At 34.9% G+C, this 17,870-nt stretch overlaps 1 protein-coding gene across 1 annotated transcript in view; it reads left to right on the top strand.

The window, feature by feature from the left end:
- LOC102760403 (protein eyes shut homolog) overlaps positions 1 to 17,870 on the top strand; it is a 111,671-nt gene that overhangs the window by 61,083 nt on the left and 32,718 nt on the right. The window contains 3 exon segments of the mRNA XM_015558683.1: positions 1,840 to 1,983; positions 2,815 to 2,942; positions 16,103 to 16,217. Coding sequence (XP_015414169.1) covers positions 1,840 to 1,983; positions 2,815 to 2,942; positions 16,103 to 16,217 — 387 coding nt within the window.

Raw genomic sequence — 17,870 nt, 5'->3', positions numbered from 1 at the left:
CTGCTGGCTTTTGCATAGAAATTCACAAATGCATACAAGACTTTATATGGAACAGCAAAGAAAAAAGGAAAATAGGTAGATGGCTTCCCAACCTAAAATGTAATAACAAGTTCCATTTATCCAGACAATGTATTACTGCATATGGATAGGTATATAGGATAGGTTGGTCAGTTGATTTTCACAATAGTGAAAGAGGAAATTAAATGGATGAAAAAGTATTTTCAAAACATTTTGTTAGGACAATTTATACCAATATGTAAAGAAATTTATATATGTAATTTCAAGCATTCACATATATGTGCATAGCAAATAACGTATCCTTATCTCATACTATACCAGATTAACTCAAACACATCAGAGATATAAATAAGAGCTTAAATGATAAAATTTCTAATAAAATATAAAAGAAAATCTTTATGACCATTGTTTGTCAAAGCTTTGATATACACCAAAAGCATGATAAAGCTATGTGAAAAAAAAATGTTACCAAGTGAACTTAATAAAATGAAGTCCATTGGTAATTTGGAATTAAATGAAAACTTTCTATCCAAAAGTCACCAACTGAGAAAATGACTAGAAAAAGCAAGGCAAAGCACGGCAAGAAGAAAATATTTTCAGTTCACATAAATCAGATGGAATTATATTCAGATTATACAAGAAATACTCACTAGTCAATATAAATAAATACATAAAAAGACAAACAACACAATTTAAAATAGTGTAACATTTGAACAGACATTTTATTAAAGAGGATGTACAAATGTATCATGAACATATGAGAAGATACTCAGAATTGTTAGTCTTATTGAAATGGATATTGAAACCATAAGGAAGTACTATTTCACACCCACTAGAATTATTATAAAGAAGGAGATAGACAATATCAAATGTTAGCAAAAATCTAGAGAAATATGATACTGTATGTATTGCTGGTGTGAATTTAAAATGGCACAGTCACTTTGCAAAATAATCTGGTAATTTCTTAAAAGGTGATACAAAAATTGACCATACACCTCAGCAATTCTAGCACTAGGAATCTGTGCAAGAGATCTAAAATATATACCCACACAAATATTTGTGTGTGAACGCATTACTTATAAAAGTTAGCTGATAAAAAGTAAATCTTGAAGTTCTCATCACAAGAAAAAATTATTATGCATGATAATGAATATTAACTGAACTTATGCTCATTTCTCAATATTTACATCATTAACTTGTACACCTGAAACTCATATAATATTAAATATCAGTTATATCTCAATAAAAACTACAAAGTGAAAACAAGCCAAATCTTCATTAACTGATGAATGGGTAAGCAAAATATTGAATACATTGTGAATGCTCTTTGGCAGTAAAACCAACATTACTGATACATTATACAACATGAAAAATCCTCAATTTTTTTTATGACAGGCAAAAGAAGCCAATCACAAAAAAACAACATATTGTACCATTCTGTTTAGGTAATGCCCAGAAAATGCAAATCTATAGAGACAGTATGATTAATGGTGTCTAGGACTGGAGTTGGGAACCAAGAATCATCATAAATGAGCTCATCTTTGGGTCATGAAAATGTGCTAAAACTGGATAAGTGCTGATGGTTGAAGAGCTCAATACATTTGCAAAAGTTATTGAATTATTTATTTGAAATTGATTAATCCTATGATATATAAATTATACTACTAAAATTTTGGTAAAGGAAAGGTTCCATGAACTCTAGAGACTTTTTCTATCATAAGTTTTGCTACATATCTATGTTCATATTTTATTTTTGTGTGTGATCTTTCAGGTCCATCCTGTGAAGAGTCAATGGGGCATTGTGTTTCTTGGTATTGTTAGAAAAGGGGAATTTGCCAAAATGAAAGTTCTGCTTACATTTGTGAATGTGCAGAAGGATTTCTCAATCAAGACTGTGAAATTGATGACAAGAAGTGTTCATTAATACCATGTCAGAATGGTTACGACTGCAATGATATTTCAAATGCAAGTCTGAATCTAACATACAAAAGAGTGGTTTTAAAACATTTTGACAGTTACCAAACTATTTCAAAAGTAAAAAACTTATAGTTTTCATTATTATACATTTTCAAGTTCAAGATATCTACGTTTCTTATTTAAATTTTCCTGTTTTAAATGGAAACCCCAATTCCAAAAGCACTATTTAGTTTCATTTTCACTCTTGCATCAAAATTCTCCCCTGTAAACAATGTAATTTTGTAAACTTTTAAATTTTAATTTATTGGTTTTTAAATTTTTTTCTTATTTGATATTTTTAAATTATAACTTTTAATTTTAACATTTAAATAAATAATATTATAAAAAATTTAATAGTTCCCACAACTCACTATCTTATTTTAGTAATATTTTCATTTTAATTCATATTTAAATCTTAAAGGTTTCTTTACTCACATGTGTGGTTGTTATGCGGTCTGTCAACTGGGACCTAATCTGGAGCCATCAGCCAGAACCTTATTTAACTACCTGCATGGCTTGGGGACTAGGTTCCAAAATAATTAGATTGACACCGTATAGCTTTTAAATTTGTCTTTGAAAGCCCCAAAGCATCACTTTTTGTATAGTCAGAAATTTCTTACATTCAAGTGGGAGAAATAAAGTCCCCAATTCTCAATTAGAGGAGTGTTGAATTCACATAGTTAGGAAGTATGTGAATTGTTTTGACATTTTGGAAAGTAAAATCCTCCACATTGTTGTAAAGAAAACTTCGACTACATGCTTATGAGAATAATGTCCATCATTTCATCATCTTTGAAGTATCTCAAAACTTTAATAAAAATACTTTTTAATGTTCCCAAGGTTACCATATGCATCTGTGCACCAATATTGACAGGCAAGCTTTGTAAGAGACTTCAAACACCATGTGATTCATTTCCTTGCAAGAATAATGCAACATATATAAACTGTGAGAAAGATTATCATTGCAGGTATGATTCATTTGTTATTTCATTAAATAAAAATATATGAGTTTTAAATAGATGTTCTCTTTTTAAACCAAAATTTTATTTAATAACATAATTGATTTAAAGTTAAAGTAGAAACTTTTAAATGTGATTTTATGTTGTTTAATTATTGTGGAATTGATTTTGAATAAGTGTTTAAGGAATTCTGAGATATAATTTGGCATACAGTTGTAAAACATATATTTTGTTTCATAATGATGACTTTTAGGATACAAATAATATTTGAAGGTCTAGAAAAAGAGATTGATGTAAGTACCTTTAGTATTATTTATATTATATACATACAATGTTAATATTATATTTTGAAAGTATAGAGCAACCATCTCTTCCTTCAATTCACAGATCTCAGCTAACAAATTTCATTTAGGGTCTTTAGGCAAACTTTTTAGGAAGCAGTGCTTTGGTTAAATAAGAATTGCTAAAAAAAAATTACCCATTTGTAAAAGATAGAAGTGACCTAGTTATCTGGGTCTATAATTTTAGTCCATCATAAATAGCTTTATAGATACTTCCTCACAACATTAAGAAGTATAATTTGTACTCTCCACTCTTGCTTGGGTTTTATGTGACTGCTTAAAGTAAGTTCTGTTAGGCATTACTGAAAGGCAATAAATAGGCTCAAGTTTTAGAATATTCATAAAAGCAGAAAATTAAAATATCTGGTACAGGAAAGACTTAAAACACACTGGGAAAAAGTAACTTAGAACATGTATACATATCACAGTTGTACAATGGATAGAATTTCCATCAACTTTAAAGGAATCTAAACATTAGGTTTGCCCTAGCCGGTTTGGCTCAGTGGATAGAGCATCAGCCTGCAGACTGAAGGGTCCCAGGTTCAATTCCAGGCAAGGGCACAGGCCTGAGTTGCAGACTTGATCCCCAGTAGGGGGCGTGCAGGAGGCAGCAGATCAATAATTCTCTCTCATCATTGATGTTTCTATCTCTTCTCCTCTCCTTTCTTCTCTGAAATCAATACAAATATATTTTAAAAAAATGAAAAATGAACTTAAGGATTAAAAACATTACATTTTTAAAATGTGACATTTTCAAAATAGAATGAAACTTGATGATAATGCCAAGATATTGAAAGTTCTAACCCATACAGTCAAATTTGTATATACATTCAATCTTAAATCAATTTACCAATAAACCCAATTATTATTTTTAGAAAAATATTGACTTTTAATTTATAATTTCTAGTTCTTATAGTACTTGTATATATATATTATTTTCCTTTGAAAAGTGGTCAACTTTTAAAAATATCTAAGAATTATATAAATATGAGTAAATATGCAGTTATTTATAATATTTATTTATAATATAATTAAATATGATGCATTTATTGGCCCTATTAATAGCAATATTTTGGCTGTTTAGAAGACTTCTTTCTTTCTTTTTTTTTTTTTTGGATGGATTTTCTTTCAAATTTCATCATCTATGGGGAAAATGGATAACCAAAAAAAAGATATTAGATAATGAAATATATAAAAACTAGAGGCCTGGTGCATGAAATTTGTGCACTGTAGGATCCCTAGGCCTGGCAGGGGATCAGGGCCATTCTGTGGGGTGACCAGAGGTTTGATCAGGGGGTCCCAGCTGGCACCCTCCTTGGCCAGCCTGGTGCTGCCCGCTGGCCAGCCTTGCCCCCTGCCACTGCCGCCAGTCATCTTCCTCTGTGGGGCAACCAGCGGGGTGATCAGGGGCCCTGCTGGCACTCGCCTTGGCTGGTCTGGAACCTCTGGGCTGAGGGAAGCTCCTGCGTTCCACAGTCATTCCACTGTTGGGTCGATTTGTATATTAGGCTTTTATTATATGGGATTATGTGTACTAGTAAAATCAGAAATTTTGTGATACAAAGGTTTTGCTTCTAAATCTTCTACTTTCTCCTCTCAGGTTCTAACATATTTCATGGTAAAATAATGTTCTATTTTACTCTCAGCTTGTTTTTTTCTCACCTATTTCTTAGTCACTGAATAGCAATTAGAGTTGGCCCTACTCCAGTGTCAATTCAATGCCTTAACATATTTTATTTTTCTAAAGTCAGCTTCCACATTTCATTAGTATGTGTAATGTCTCACTATATAATCCATGGGTAGAGTTAAGGTTTTCAATTTCTGTCACAAGTAAACCTAATTAAGCATGCATTGTGACTTTGAAAGAGAACAGTGTACAATAGAATTTACATAGGTCAACATATTTCTTTGCAACATATAATGCAGTTGCATTTTCAAATTAACTTTGAAAAAAATGCTTTTAAAAATAGGAGTCACACATTTAAGTGAAGAATTTGTTAATTAATGAAAGGTGTGTACTTGGTTACTCAATAATTTTCAACTAACAGGACACCTCGATTTCTTTGAGTTACTTATCTCAAAAGCTGAGCGGCTATATATTTTTTTTAATATATTTTATTGATTTTTTACAGAGAGGAAGGGAGAGAGATAGAGAGCTAGAAACATCGATGAGAGAGAGACATCGATCAGCCGCCTCCTGCACATCTCCCACTGGGGATGTGCCCGCAACCCAGGTACATGCCCTTGACCGGAATCGAACCCGGGGCCCTTCAGTCCGCAGGCCGACGCTCTATCCACTGAGCCAAACCGGTTTCGGCGGCTATATTTTTTTTTCCTTGCAATTCAAAGCCCTATTTATAAGGGTAACTTTCACTTTTGAATAAATTATTCTAAAATTTAACAAACCAAAATGTTGTTAAATTTTAAATATAGTTTTATAATTTCATATTTTGGTTGTAAAATACATACTATTGGAAATATATTTCCTCATCAAGACTATTTTCTGCTATTCATATCATTTTATATTTTTCTGGGACTATTACAGGTGACAGAAGTCTTTTTCAGATCTGGTCCCCTAAGGGCTTCATTTTGAGAACATTTGCTCACATTAGTACAACTTTTCTCCCATTAGTCCTGAACCTATTAATTTTCTTTTAAGTAGTCTTATATAATAAAAGCCTAAAGTGCAAATGGACCGAATGGCAGAATGACTGGTCACTGTGATATGCACTAACCACCAGGTGTCAGACACTCAATACAGGTGCTGCCCCCTGGTGGTCAGTGCTCTCCCACAGGGGGCGGGGCGCCACTCAGCCAAAAGCCCGGCTCATGGCTGGCAAGCACAGAGGTGGTGGCGGGAGCCTCTCCCACCCCTGCCACAGTGCTCAGGAACAGTGAGCGTGGGTGGCACAGGCTCACAGCTGTCAAGTGCAGTGGAGGTGGCAGGAGCTTCTCCTGCCTCTATGGCAGCGCTAAGAAGTGGTGAGCCAAGTAAGGAACAGTGAGCAGGTGGGTGGTAAGGAGCCAGGATTCCCGGACTGCGAGAGGCCACAGGCTGGGCTGAGGGACACTCCCCCACCCAGTGCATAAATTTCGTGCACCGGACCTCTAGTAAATAATAAAACATGACAGAGTTAGCACAGACCTACATACATAAAGGTTGAATTAATATCATGCATTCTCTAAGTTTCTAGGGCATAGCTGATCAAATTCTCTGTAAAATTTCTAACATTTCTTAATATCCAGTACTCTTCCACTGTGCCTTCAGGATCATTTTGTCAGCAGCCAATTCTCTAATACCACAATTTCTTTTGTATACCTTCCTTTCTCTCCATAACCTGTGTACAACTGGTGAGAAAGTTTTGCCCTTGTTACCATATCCTGACCATTTTTCTTCTGCCTCCTGTTCTTGAAGGGGAAGTCTATTCATTTTTAGCAAATGACATCAGCTATGTCATTCTCTCTCTAACTCTGTTTCTTCCTTCCAATGCTCCTTTTCAAAGTATCTCCTCTTTTCTCAATTCCTGCCCCCCCACTCCACTAAAGGTTTTAGCATCTGTCCTTTTCTCTGCCATTATTGTCATCTTCCTAATGACTTCTATATCAATTTTGGAAATTCACCCATCGTGATTGTGTAAATTATTTGACAATTATTTTACAATTAGTTTTTCCTCCTCCTCCTGTTCTTGGTCCATTTCTCATGGTGATATCTTATAATTTATCAAAACCTCTAATTTCACATTCCCAACCTCTTGCTTTATATGTTTTCACTCTCTAATCAACACTTCATGCATTTCAAGCTCACTCACTCATATACTCTATCCACAGAATTATATAAGGTGTTTCTATAAACAACAGCACTTCTAATTATTTGACTGCACTTGCTCTCTTCTGTCCCTTAACCTAGGCAGGTCCTTATTTTCCTTTTTACAAAGCATACCTGTATATTCACTCTCAAACTCCTTATCTCTCTCTTTCTATGTTCTATTTACCTGCAAACACGAAACGTGCTTAATATTGCATCCCACCAGGTAAGCCTGTGTATATTTCCATGCATACACAATGTGGCATTTCAAACTTAACATATTTCAAATTAATGGTTAAATATTCAAAATTAATGGTTGACATACTGCCGGGAGCCGGTCCATCCTTGCTGTTTCAAGGGGCCTGGCATATATGGAATACTGTTCTTAATATGTTTGCTCACCTTCTTGGCACTATGTGTTATAACCAAGGTCACCTCTCTGAGAAAGGTTGTTTCCCCAGGTAGGGATTTTCCCCTGAAGTTAGGGAGGGAATAAAACCCCTTAACTAAGTGCCAGGCGGGTAATTAATCACTTTAACTACAAACAATCATGCTTAAGCTACATAATCTTTACTCCCTGGAATGGAGATAAGAAACACCCTAACCTTTGGAATAGAGATTGATAGGATTAAAATAAACTGGTATAAATACAGATGTAACAAGACAATAAAATACAGAAACCTGCTGGAGATCCTGGATAGAACCAGGCAAGAGAACCCAACTATGCTGATGAACTGAATGCTGCCTCCATGTCATTCCTTCTTCGCCGACTCCGTCCACACCTTTGGGGACCCCTGGACCTGCTGGGGTTGGACCCCAGCAACATACACCTGCTTTTCTGTCATTGTTCTTTAGATTTATCTGTGATTTTTTGTATCTCTCTGTCAATCTACTTCTTGTCCATCAGCAAACCTTCAAGCTCTCCCATACGTATATCTCATGAATATAAACACTTTCATCATTATGAAGTTAACACTCTTTTTAAGCCACCAAAAATCTTCATTGGAACAGTTCAGTAATCCTCCATTTGACCTCGTTGCTTTGACTCTTCATGCAAGTATATGTAGAGTAGTGAATGAAATTCAGCATCATTGAGAAAGCTAATATTTGGGTAGTGAGTTAAGTGACATGGTGGACCATGCAGCTTTCTAGGGCAGTGGTCGGAAAACTGCAGCCCCTTGAGTGTGGCTCTTCCACAAAATACCATGTGTGGTCGCACATGTACAGTGCAATTGAAACTTTGTGGCCACACTGAAGGGGCCAGAGCCGCATGTGGCTCGCGAGCCGCAGTTTGCCGACCACGGAATTAGGGGAACAATGTCTATCTATGGCAGAGGGAGCTCCAAACGCAAAGCCCCCATCCTATTGGGATCATACTAATGAGACTGGTCTGAAGAAAGCAGCGGAAGGGAGTGAGAACAGAGAAGAAACTGGAGATCAGGGCAGTTGCAGATCCTGCAGATACCATTTTAATGTCTTTGAGCTTCACTTTAAGTAAAATAGGAAGTGCTGCCGGGTTTCTGGCAAGTGAGTGATATTATCCTATATTTTAAAATGATGCTTTGGCTGTTGTGTTGAAAACTGTAGATGCACAGTCAATATAAAGAGACCAGTTAGAAACTAATGTAGTAGTCTAGACAGGAGAAGATAGAGATGGAACAAGATGGGAGAGAAGACATGGTAAAAAGTGGTTGAATTATGGATATAGTTTTAAGATGTAATCAATAGACTAACCCAGTATAAAGGAATTTTTATAAGGACACACTAGGTGGGTTAGAGAGGGAAAAAAGGTATAGACTTATATATTAAAGTTTTGGCCAGAGCAACTAGAAGACAGATTTGTCATTTTCCTATATAGCAAGAGCTACAGATAAAGCAAATTTAAGATGGTTTGGCCCTTATCTCTTTCTCACACAAAAGAGTGTATATGTTTTTAAATCATGCTACTTCCCCCTCTACTATCATTCAATGGGGTTGCTCTTGCAACATTTAAATTAATTTAAAATGCTTGTACGTAAAGCCATATTTTGCTCCTGCCTATCTTCTCACTGTAATTTCCCACTGTGTTCCCTTTGATTATTCAACTTCTGCCAGAAACCATAATAATTTGATATGCATTTCTCTCAGACTTTTGTTCAGATAAACATCTAAAAAAGACTTTCCTGTCAATCTTGACAAACATTTCCAAAATCTCTCCTCTCAGTTACTGTCTCCATTTTCACCTGATTTGATTTTTAAATTTTTAGAGTACTTATCACTATCTGTTATATTTATATGCCTTTAAAATTTTCTCCCTGCCCCACAGTCTAGTATACATTAAGATAAAAAATTTTTTCTATTTTAATATTTTGATTTTGGCTCTCTATATTCAGAAGTTGAAGTATATCATGCTAATATCACTGCTAAAATGCAGATCTTTTTGTCTATTCATTTTATTTTAAGGTTTAAAGAACTATGAAATGAGTCATTTATATCGCGGGATCTGATAATCACTCAGTTGCCCAGCTTATGCAAAAAAAGGTAAACTGATGAAATGAGTAGTCTTTAAGTCTAGACATTTGTCTATGTTCATACAAGTCACAGTAGATAAGCATATATTGGCAGTACAAAGCTTCTGTTGTAAGGATAGTTCTTATTTACCTTAAAGTTTATTTTTTTCCTCTAGAAGTGAAATATGTACATGAAGGTATTGAAACTGATACAAGCAACTGCATCAGAATCCCCATCTATACTCAATAAAACAACAACAAAAAAACAACAAAAGACAAAAAGCGCACCACAATGCTTTCATTAAAATAGAACTTATAACTCAGTCATAATGGTTCAAGCCCTGAAAAAAGATACCAAAACCCCCTCAAGTTCTTCAAACAAGAGATGGGAGTATTTCAAGATAACAGAGTCAGAGAAACTGTCTGGAATTACTTTGTAAGGATCTCCTTTTCATTCCCTAGAGCAGTACAGAGTTTAAAAGAGCTATTTCAGCAGCTGGAAAACTTTAAGCCAGAATATACTCCCTATCCAAAAGTAGACCCTGGTGCCATCCTGTCTTTGAAGCCAGCTCTTTTAAAAAAAAATCAAGTATATTTAATTTTCAATTCCCACTTTCTTCTGTTTTATGGGGTGGTTACTTCATTATTTTAATACATTACTTCCGTCATTTTCTAGCACTCACTTATGTTACAGTATTGTACATTTAATTTTTAACGTTATGGCTTCCTTGATATTTTGAAAAATATTTTAAAATTATATTTAAAATATACTATCTATTTAGTTTGATTTTTATTTTGTGATTTCTCAGTACTTCAGAAATAAAAATAACCCAGAGTTTATATATTGCATTAACTACTCTATTTACCAAAATGCTGGTGATAAAACTGTGCTCTGGTATTGCTGTCATTACTCTGCTTCCCTGCAATGTCCCCAACAGAGCTGATGCTTCTCATTAAATCAGTGATATTCATTCCATAAGTAAGCGAACAAAGTTTTTGATACTCTGTCGAAGAAATAGAGTTAAGTCAACTGTTAAAAAATATTGGCCTAATTGAAATAATCCAACCTAACAATAGAGAGGAATTTAGGCAGTTTATGGGAAATATTTTCAGGGAGGGGGTTGGGGGGAGACAGGAGAGGATGTGTGTTTTTTTCCTAGCTTTTCCACTAACTTATAAAATTTCCATTATATTTGTTTTCTTCCCTTATGTGTGTCTTTTTAGTTTCTCTCTACTTTTCTATATATAATTTCCTTTTTACCACTAAAAATGACACCTTAAATATTTCCATCACTATTATTTAGGTTCCTCTTACCCTCCAGTCTCACCAAAATATTCCTTATATCCTAATACTTCCATGCTTACTATGAAAAAAATATATAGATGTGAGTTGTTTTTTTTCCTTTTTTTGCAAAAATATAACTATACTTTGGGTATTAAAAAAACATGGTGATCTAAAAATGTATTTTTAAATGGCTTTTTGTTGATTTTTAGAGAGAGGAAAGGAAAGGGAGAGAGAGATAGAAACATTGATGAGAGATGAGAGAGGCATCAATATCAATTGGCTGCCTCCTGCATGCTCCCGCTGTGGATCTAACCTGCAACCCTGGGCATGTGCTCTGACAGAGAAATCAAACTGGTGATCTTCTAGTGCATAAGTCAGCACTCAACCACTGAGCCACACTGGCTGGGCTAAGAGGCATTTTCCCCTGACCCCCCCCCCCATCCCTGTATTTCAAATTGCTGATTACTTTGATAAGAATGGCTGCTGGACACCTTGGCCAGCTAAAATGAGTGAGGTTTCAGCTCTCTGACTATCTCAATAAACACAATTTCTGCAGATTTTTCATGTTTTGTAAATTAGTATAAGGAATACCAATACAATACCTAGAAAATAGTGCATACTTAATCAGTATAAATACCTTAAATATTCGAGAGCAAGTCAAAATCAGCCCCTTAGTATTTTTGTATCCTTTGCCAGAAAGAATCAACTAGGTTCTGAATTGAAGGACTAAAGCCTCTTAGCGGCAGGAAGTGGGAGAATTGTCCGTGATATATTGGAGGAGAGAGGCCAGGTCATTGGCTCTGAAGAGGGGACTGGTAGCTTCAACTTTCTTAGTCCAATTGGCCTCTATTTGCTGAAGGATTCGCCACTTAGGACATTGTAGCAACAGAACTGAGACCTATGAGTTAGCAAAGAAAACTATCTCATGCAAGAGAGACCAGCAAATTAAATGAAGAAAATGAATTAAAATAAAACAAATATAACTTGTGGGTATTTGAGTCTCTGGAAGGGAGAGCATGCAACTAAATTAGATAACTACAGTCAAAATAAGTCAGGAGATTCATGAGAGCGCATATATATATTCAAGACTGCAGCTAGAAAATATACTTTTTAATTAAATAATTTAGTTGAAAATTTTAAAGGGAAATGCTGTCCCAAATTATAGAAATCTAGGATATTTCCATGAAAGAAACATGTTTTAAAGTAGAGAAAAAAAAATAAAGAAATGAGGACCTGCTTTTATCTTCATGTACATACATGATTCTCCCAGTAAACTCTTGTGGCCTTATGAAATAGTAATTTGCCCATGAAGCTGTCCCTGCCAAACTTGGGAAAAATAGCCACTACTTATCCACTTTAACTTGACCTCTCCCACTAAAAGATGAACCTCACGAAGGAAAAGAATCTGTTCACCAAAATATGCACCATGTCGAGAAAAATAACTATATAGTAGGAGCTCAAGAATTATTTGTTGAGGACTTAATGGATGAATTAGTTAATGGATCATGATGAAGAAAGTTGAGTATCTTGGAATATAGATCAAGGGAATGTAACATGTGAATGATAGCAGCTCTAGGAGTAACAAGAATATATGGAGGAAAAGCAATCATTAATCAAGTTGTAGAATATTTCTCTGAGTTGGAGAAAGTACTGAGTCTGCATATTAAAAAGGTTTTCTAGCCAAGCCAGATTGATGGATAGAGAAGTACCTATCAAGCTGCAAGGCAGAAAAGACAATTTACTTACAAAGAAAAAATAATCAGAGTGACACCACATTGTTTATTTGTAATACAGGTAGCTGCAAGACAGCGAAATAGCGTTTATAGCCGCAGAAACAGCGGAAAACATCTATGAGCTACTGAGAGAAAATACTGCCTTCCCCAAATATTTTACCTGACTGCTGTATATTGGTTGTTGAGAGAAATATTTATGTGTATGCTGAGATTCAGAAAAACTATCATTCAGGTCATGTGTATGAAGAAAATAAGTATTCTTCACTTGATCTTAGCCAAAAGGCCGAGAAGCGATAAAAAAAAATAAGTATTCTTACTAAATACAAAATGGACTAGAATAGGGAAAATGTGTGTGCATGTTCACACATGCATGAACATACATGCAACATGTACTCACAAAGGTAAATCTAAATTGATAATGATATAATATCTGGGTATTAAAAAAGACCCCTGAAAGAAATTGGATATCCAGTGGAGGAGACTGTATTTAGGATCTAGAAGTAAAATAAGTTACTTAAGTAATACCTTGTAGTGAGGAGGGAAAACAAAACATAGATATCAAAATTATGTATCCACATTAGTGAAATAATTAAAAATTTGTTTGCAAAAAAATAGTAAAGAATATGATTGATTATATATCAGCGAAAGAGAAGGTTACCATTAATGGAATGAAAATATTTGGTATCCTTTCTTAATTATGAAGAAGAAAAGTGCAATAAATAACTTAAACTAGGGGAAGAGAAACACTGTAAAATTATTAAATGAGAATATATTAATTATATGAAGAAAGTTACCAAATACTACTTGACACTGTAGTTTCCTTCTTGTTAATAAATGTCAACAAGATTTCATCAAGTCTTATTCATTCTGTCTCCTTAATGTCTCCTCTATTTTTTCTTCTCCACACTGCTATAGGATACATCTCATTTCTCCCGTATTGCTATCATAGGCCCTTCATTCTTCTCCAGAATACAGTCTTGTAAAAATTTGCACCCATTTTAATACTAAACTACTTATAAATAAATCTAGGCATGTTAGTTCAAATTTTATCTTTTAAACTTCTTTCATCACACTTCAGGATCAATTCCAAGTGGAATCCAGCTGATGCACATGTTGTACCCGGTATATAGTGAGGATGCTGGCGCAGGGGCATTTTCTAATTATGTTTTCCTCTGCCTTTGGGTTACACCTCCCTGGGCCAAGGGTCACAGATGGTGTGTTGGGGCTTCCTTCTTAGTATGTAGTGAAAGTGCTACCACATTGGCCCAATTTTTCATGATCAATAAGCCCTATGTTTAGAAACATCTTTCTCCAAGTTGCTGCCGCCTAATCTCATCCAGCAACCTATAGATCTGATCTCATTAATGACTGAGAGATCTTCATTTCATTCCTAGTCCTGACTCTCCATTCTCTTTCTAAACCATACTCCAGAATAACATAAATCCAAGTTCCACACATGTCCTTAGCTAGTCTTGGCCAGTTTAATTCATTCCCACTCATAAGGAATTCACCAAAGTTTGATATTCTAGAGCTTCCTTCTTCCTGCCAGCCTTACCCCAACTAGGAAAGGGTAGAAATGAGACTTTTCCTGACAAAGCGGTGTTTGGAATCATTTCTGGATCACTGGTTAGGTTCTCAGAATGAGAGAAGTTAGGTAAACATATCTTAACAGGTGGCATCAATGGAGTAGCAGAGTACAATAAACTAAATTTAGACTATACTGAATTTTAATAACAGCTCTAAAACTAGTGATATGACCAAAGCAATACTAACAAATTCTCAGAATATATTTCTTCATTTATAATATAGTGGTGATAATATATCTCACATAGGGTTCATAAGCATTGAGTGAAAAAATAATAAAATTGTGTAAAAGCAATTAGTTTAGTGGCAGCACATTGTAGATCCTGAAAAAAAAAAACGGATGGTTATTATTGATATAAACGAAGAAATGATTCAATTATATAAGATGGAATTTCAAAAGTGTGCCTTAAATTGTAGGAAAGGTAATTTATAAAAATGTTTTACTGAGGCTGTTTCAGTTGGACTGTGTTAGCAAGGCCGTTGGTTTCTTCTATTATGAATTATCCTTTGTTCTAATAAGAAATTTAAAGTAATAAATATACGGTACAATTCCTTTCATTATTAAGTCAGCTTGTAACAACACAGTCTTAAAAAGTATAATTTTTGTCCTTAATTCTCTAATGTTTACTTTAAAGAAACACACAGTCATTTATTTTAGTACCCCATTTGGTTTACTAAATGTGATTTAAAGTACAGGAATATTTTCTCAGAAATTAATGAGAGTGGGTGCAAAGGAAGCCAGAACACACCAGTATGTGTTTTTAACACCTTGTTGATTGCAGCTAATGAGCTGGAGTCCAGATTTGTTCCTCTTGTAGGAATGCCTGGGGCAGTCACCTGGGTCCTGGCTGCTTGTGGTGAGTTTCAGAAACATTTCCCCAACTGGAGCCAGTGTTGTGGCTAGACATGTTCTTTCAGGTTCTTACTATAACTGTGAGGTGCACAGCAACAACCATATGGGAACCTGAAAATGCACAGCTTATTACTCAAAGGTCCTGGAGGATAAATAGCATCTTCAAGGGCCAGGCACCAAGGCAGCAGGTAGAGAGAAAGAGCACAGACCTGGGATTCTGCCATTATTATGGTCGAGGGTGGAGTGCTTAGGGTTTCAAAAGTTTATTTTGTATCAGTGATTTTAAAACGTAAGAGCAGAATTAGGGAGCAGGGAGAGGAAAGCAGAGTCACCGAAGTGGCCTGTTATCTAGGTTACCCAGGGCTTTCTAAAAGGGAGACTTCATGGATAGGGTAGGCCTGGCTACTTACTTATTTGTGTAGCTAGTAGGTGTCATATAGGCAGCCAATTTGTGTATTTGATCAAAATGGACATCTTTGAAATGGGTGCCTCAGAAATCAAAAGCTTAACATTAGGCACTTACATTACAATTAAAAAAACACACACACAAAAACCTTATTGTCATGCACATATACTCCAAGAGTGCTTTATTTAAAAATTAGCCCAAATATGACCATGCTATTATTTTCCAATGTAACTCATGACACGATGTCTAAAACTCATGTATATCATCAACTTCTGATAGTACGTCATCAGTATCTAATAGCTCTACTAAAGATTAAAAATTTCATGTGTCATCTTTTTCTTCACATTTCAATAATGGTCTCTTTTATTCCAACAGTTTTCTATAACCTATATTTTATTGTTAATATCTAGTTAGACCAAAATTGATTTACTCTTAAATTCTCAAAGGCAATATGAAGACCATCAATAAAAATGTACTGTAATCCTTTTAAACATGGAAATCCTTTCTCCTTTGCAAAGTATGCCCAGACAAAATTAATGGATGAAAATATCATGTAATAATATATGTTGAATGCAATTTAAACAAAGCATGATTATTTTTGTCAAACTGTTAATACACTTTAGGGAAAACATTTAATTGGCAGCTTCTCTTATTTACACGGATGTATTTACAGTGGTATGCCAAGACTTACTGGAAAAAGCTGTGAGGAAGTAATTGACCACTGTAGACTGCTCAGCAGCGACTGTCTGAATGAAGGATGGTGTTTCAATATAATTGGAAGATTCAGAGTAAGTAATTTAATACATGGCAAAGTAATTTAGCACATCAAAACACAATAGCTTCAGGCACTTTGTATTTCAAATGCTTTTATCAATCTAAGCCAGATGAATGCATCCTTATATGGGTGTTTAAATATATTATATATAGTTTAGTAATAGAGATTTTTTAAAAAATGTATTTTTATTGATTTCAGAGAGGAAGGGAGAGGGAGAGAGAGAGAGATAGAAACATCAGTGATGAGAAAGAATCATTGATTGGCTGCCTTCTACATGCTCCTTCCTGGGGATTGAGCCTGCAAGCCAGGCATATGCCCTTGACCAGAATAGAACGTGGAATTCTTCAGTTCACAGGCCAACACTCTATCCACTGAGCCACACGAGCTAGGGCAGAGATTTTTAACTTAGAATTATGTTGGGAGGCCATTGATGTGTTCTAGGCAGTGACTTTATTATGAAATAAGAGTATAACTAGTTGAGTACTGGTGATATATATCTCTCTATATAAGACCACAGTTACTAATGTCTTAAGCTCTAAAACCAGATGGGAAATAAAATTAATCTGGTAATTGTTAATCAGGATATATAAAAAGTTTTGGGGTTTTTTGCTGGATAGTGTTTGAAATAATTTTACAAATCTAGTGTGTATGCTACACAGAGGAAGGCATATCCTATAATTCAGCAATTCTATTTTCAGGTATGTCTATTGGATAAATTATCAGGTTGGTACTGAATGAGACATATAGAAGAATTTTCATGCCAAATCTGAAACAAACTAAAGCTTACAGTGGGAGAATGGATAAATTTATCATGGCAATGTCATACCACAGAATTATAAAAAGTGGTTAAAATACATGAGCAATAGCTACATGAATTAATACTTATAAATACCAAAACATAATGTTGACTTTTAAAATATTATTAAAATTATATATGTACAGTGTGATAATATGTAGTTTAAGTTTTAAAATTCCTATTTCTGCGTTTGCAGAAGTCTATAGCAAAGTGAACGCACACATGAGAATGATTCATGCACACTGAGTTCATCAGAGCTGCCTCCAAGGAGACAGGTGGGAGAGTAAAACCAGGGAAGGTACAGAGAGGACTTACTGTGTATCTTAATGCTTTGTTTTTTTAAAAGAAATGGATTTTTTTGCAAATGAGGATGGTAGGATTATGTTGTTTATTTTATTATTTCTCTTTTCTGTAGGATAAAATATTTAAATAAATATTTTTAAAGATAATTAAAATCAACTTATGGAATGGATCATGGACAAATTTATATGTGTACTTTTTGTACATATATACTAAATGCAAGATTGTCCCATCTAATAAAAGAGAAACATGGTAATTAGCGTACGACCGCTACCCTTCCCATTGGCTAATCAGGGCAATATGCAAATTAACTGCCAGCCAAGATGGTGGCCGGCAGCCAGGCAGCTTGAAACTAACATGAGGCTTGCTTGCTTCAGTGATGGAGGGCTCCAATGTCCCCGCCTGCCGCTGCAGGTCTCTGAGCTGCAACTCTAAGCAACTATGTAACAAATAGAGAAGCTAAACAAAACCCCAGAAACCTGCTGGGCTTCAGCCAGCAGGACCACAACATTTTAAGCAAAGGCCAGAAACCTACTTTCAGCAGCTGAGGCCTAAGAGCTGGAGCCAATC

The sequence above is a fragment of the Myotis davidii genome, unplaced genomic scaffold, assembly GCF_000327345.1.
Source record: "Myotis davidii unplaced genomic scaffold, ASM32734v1 scaffold293, whole genome shotgun sequence".
NCBI lineage: Eukaryota > Metazoa > Chordata > Mammalia > Chiroptera > Vespertilionidae > Myotis > Myotis davidii.
The sequence above is the reverse complement of the archived record's forward strand: the minus strand, read 5'-3'. Positions and strand labels throughout refer to the sequence as shown.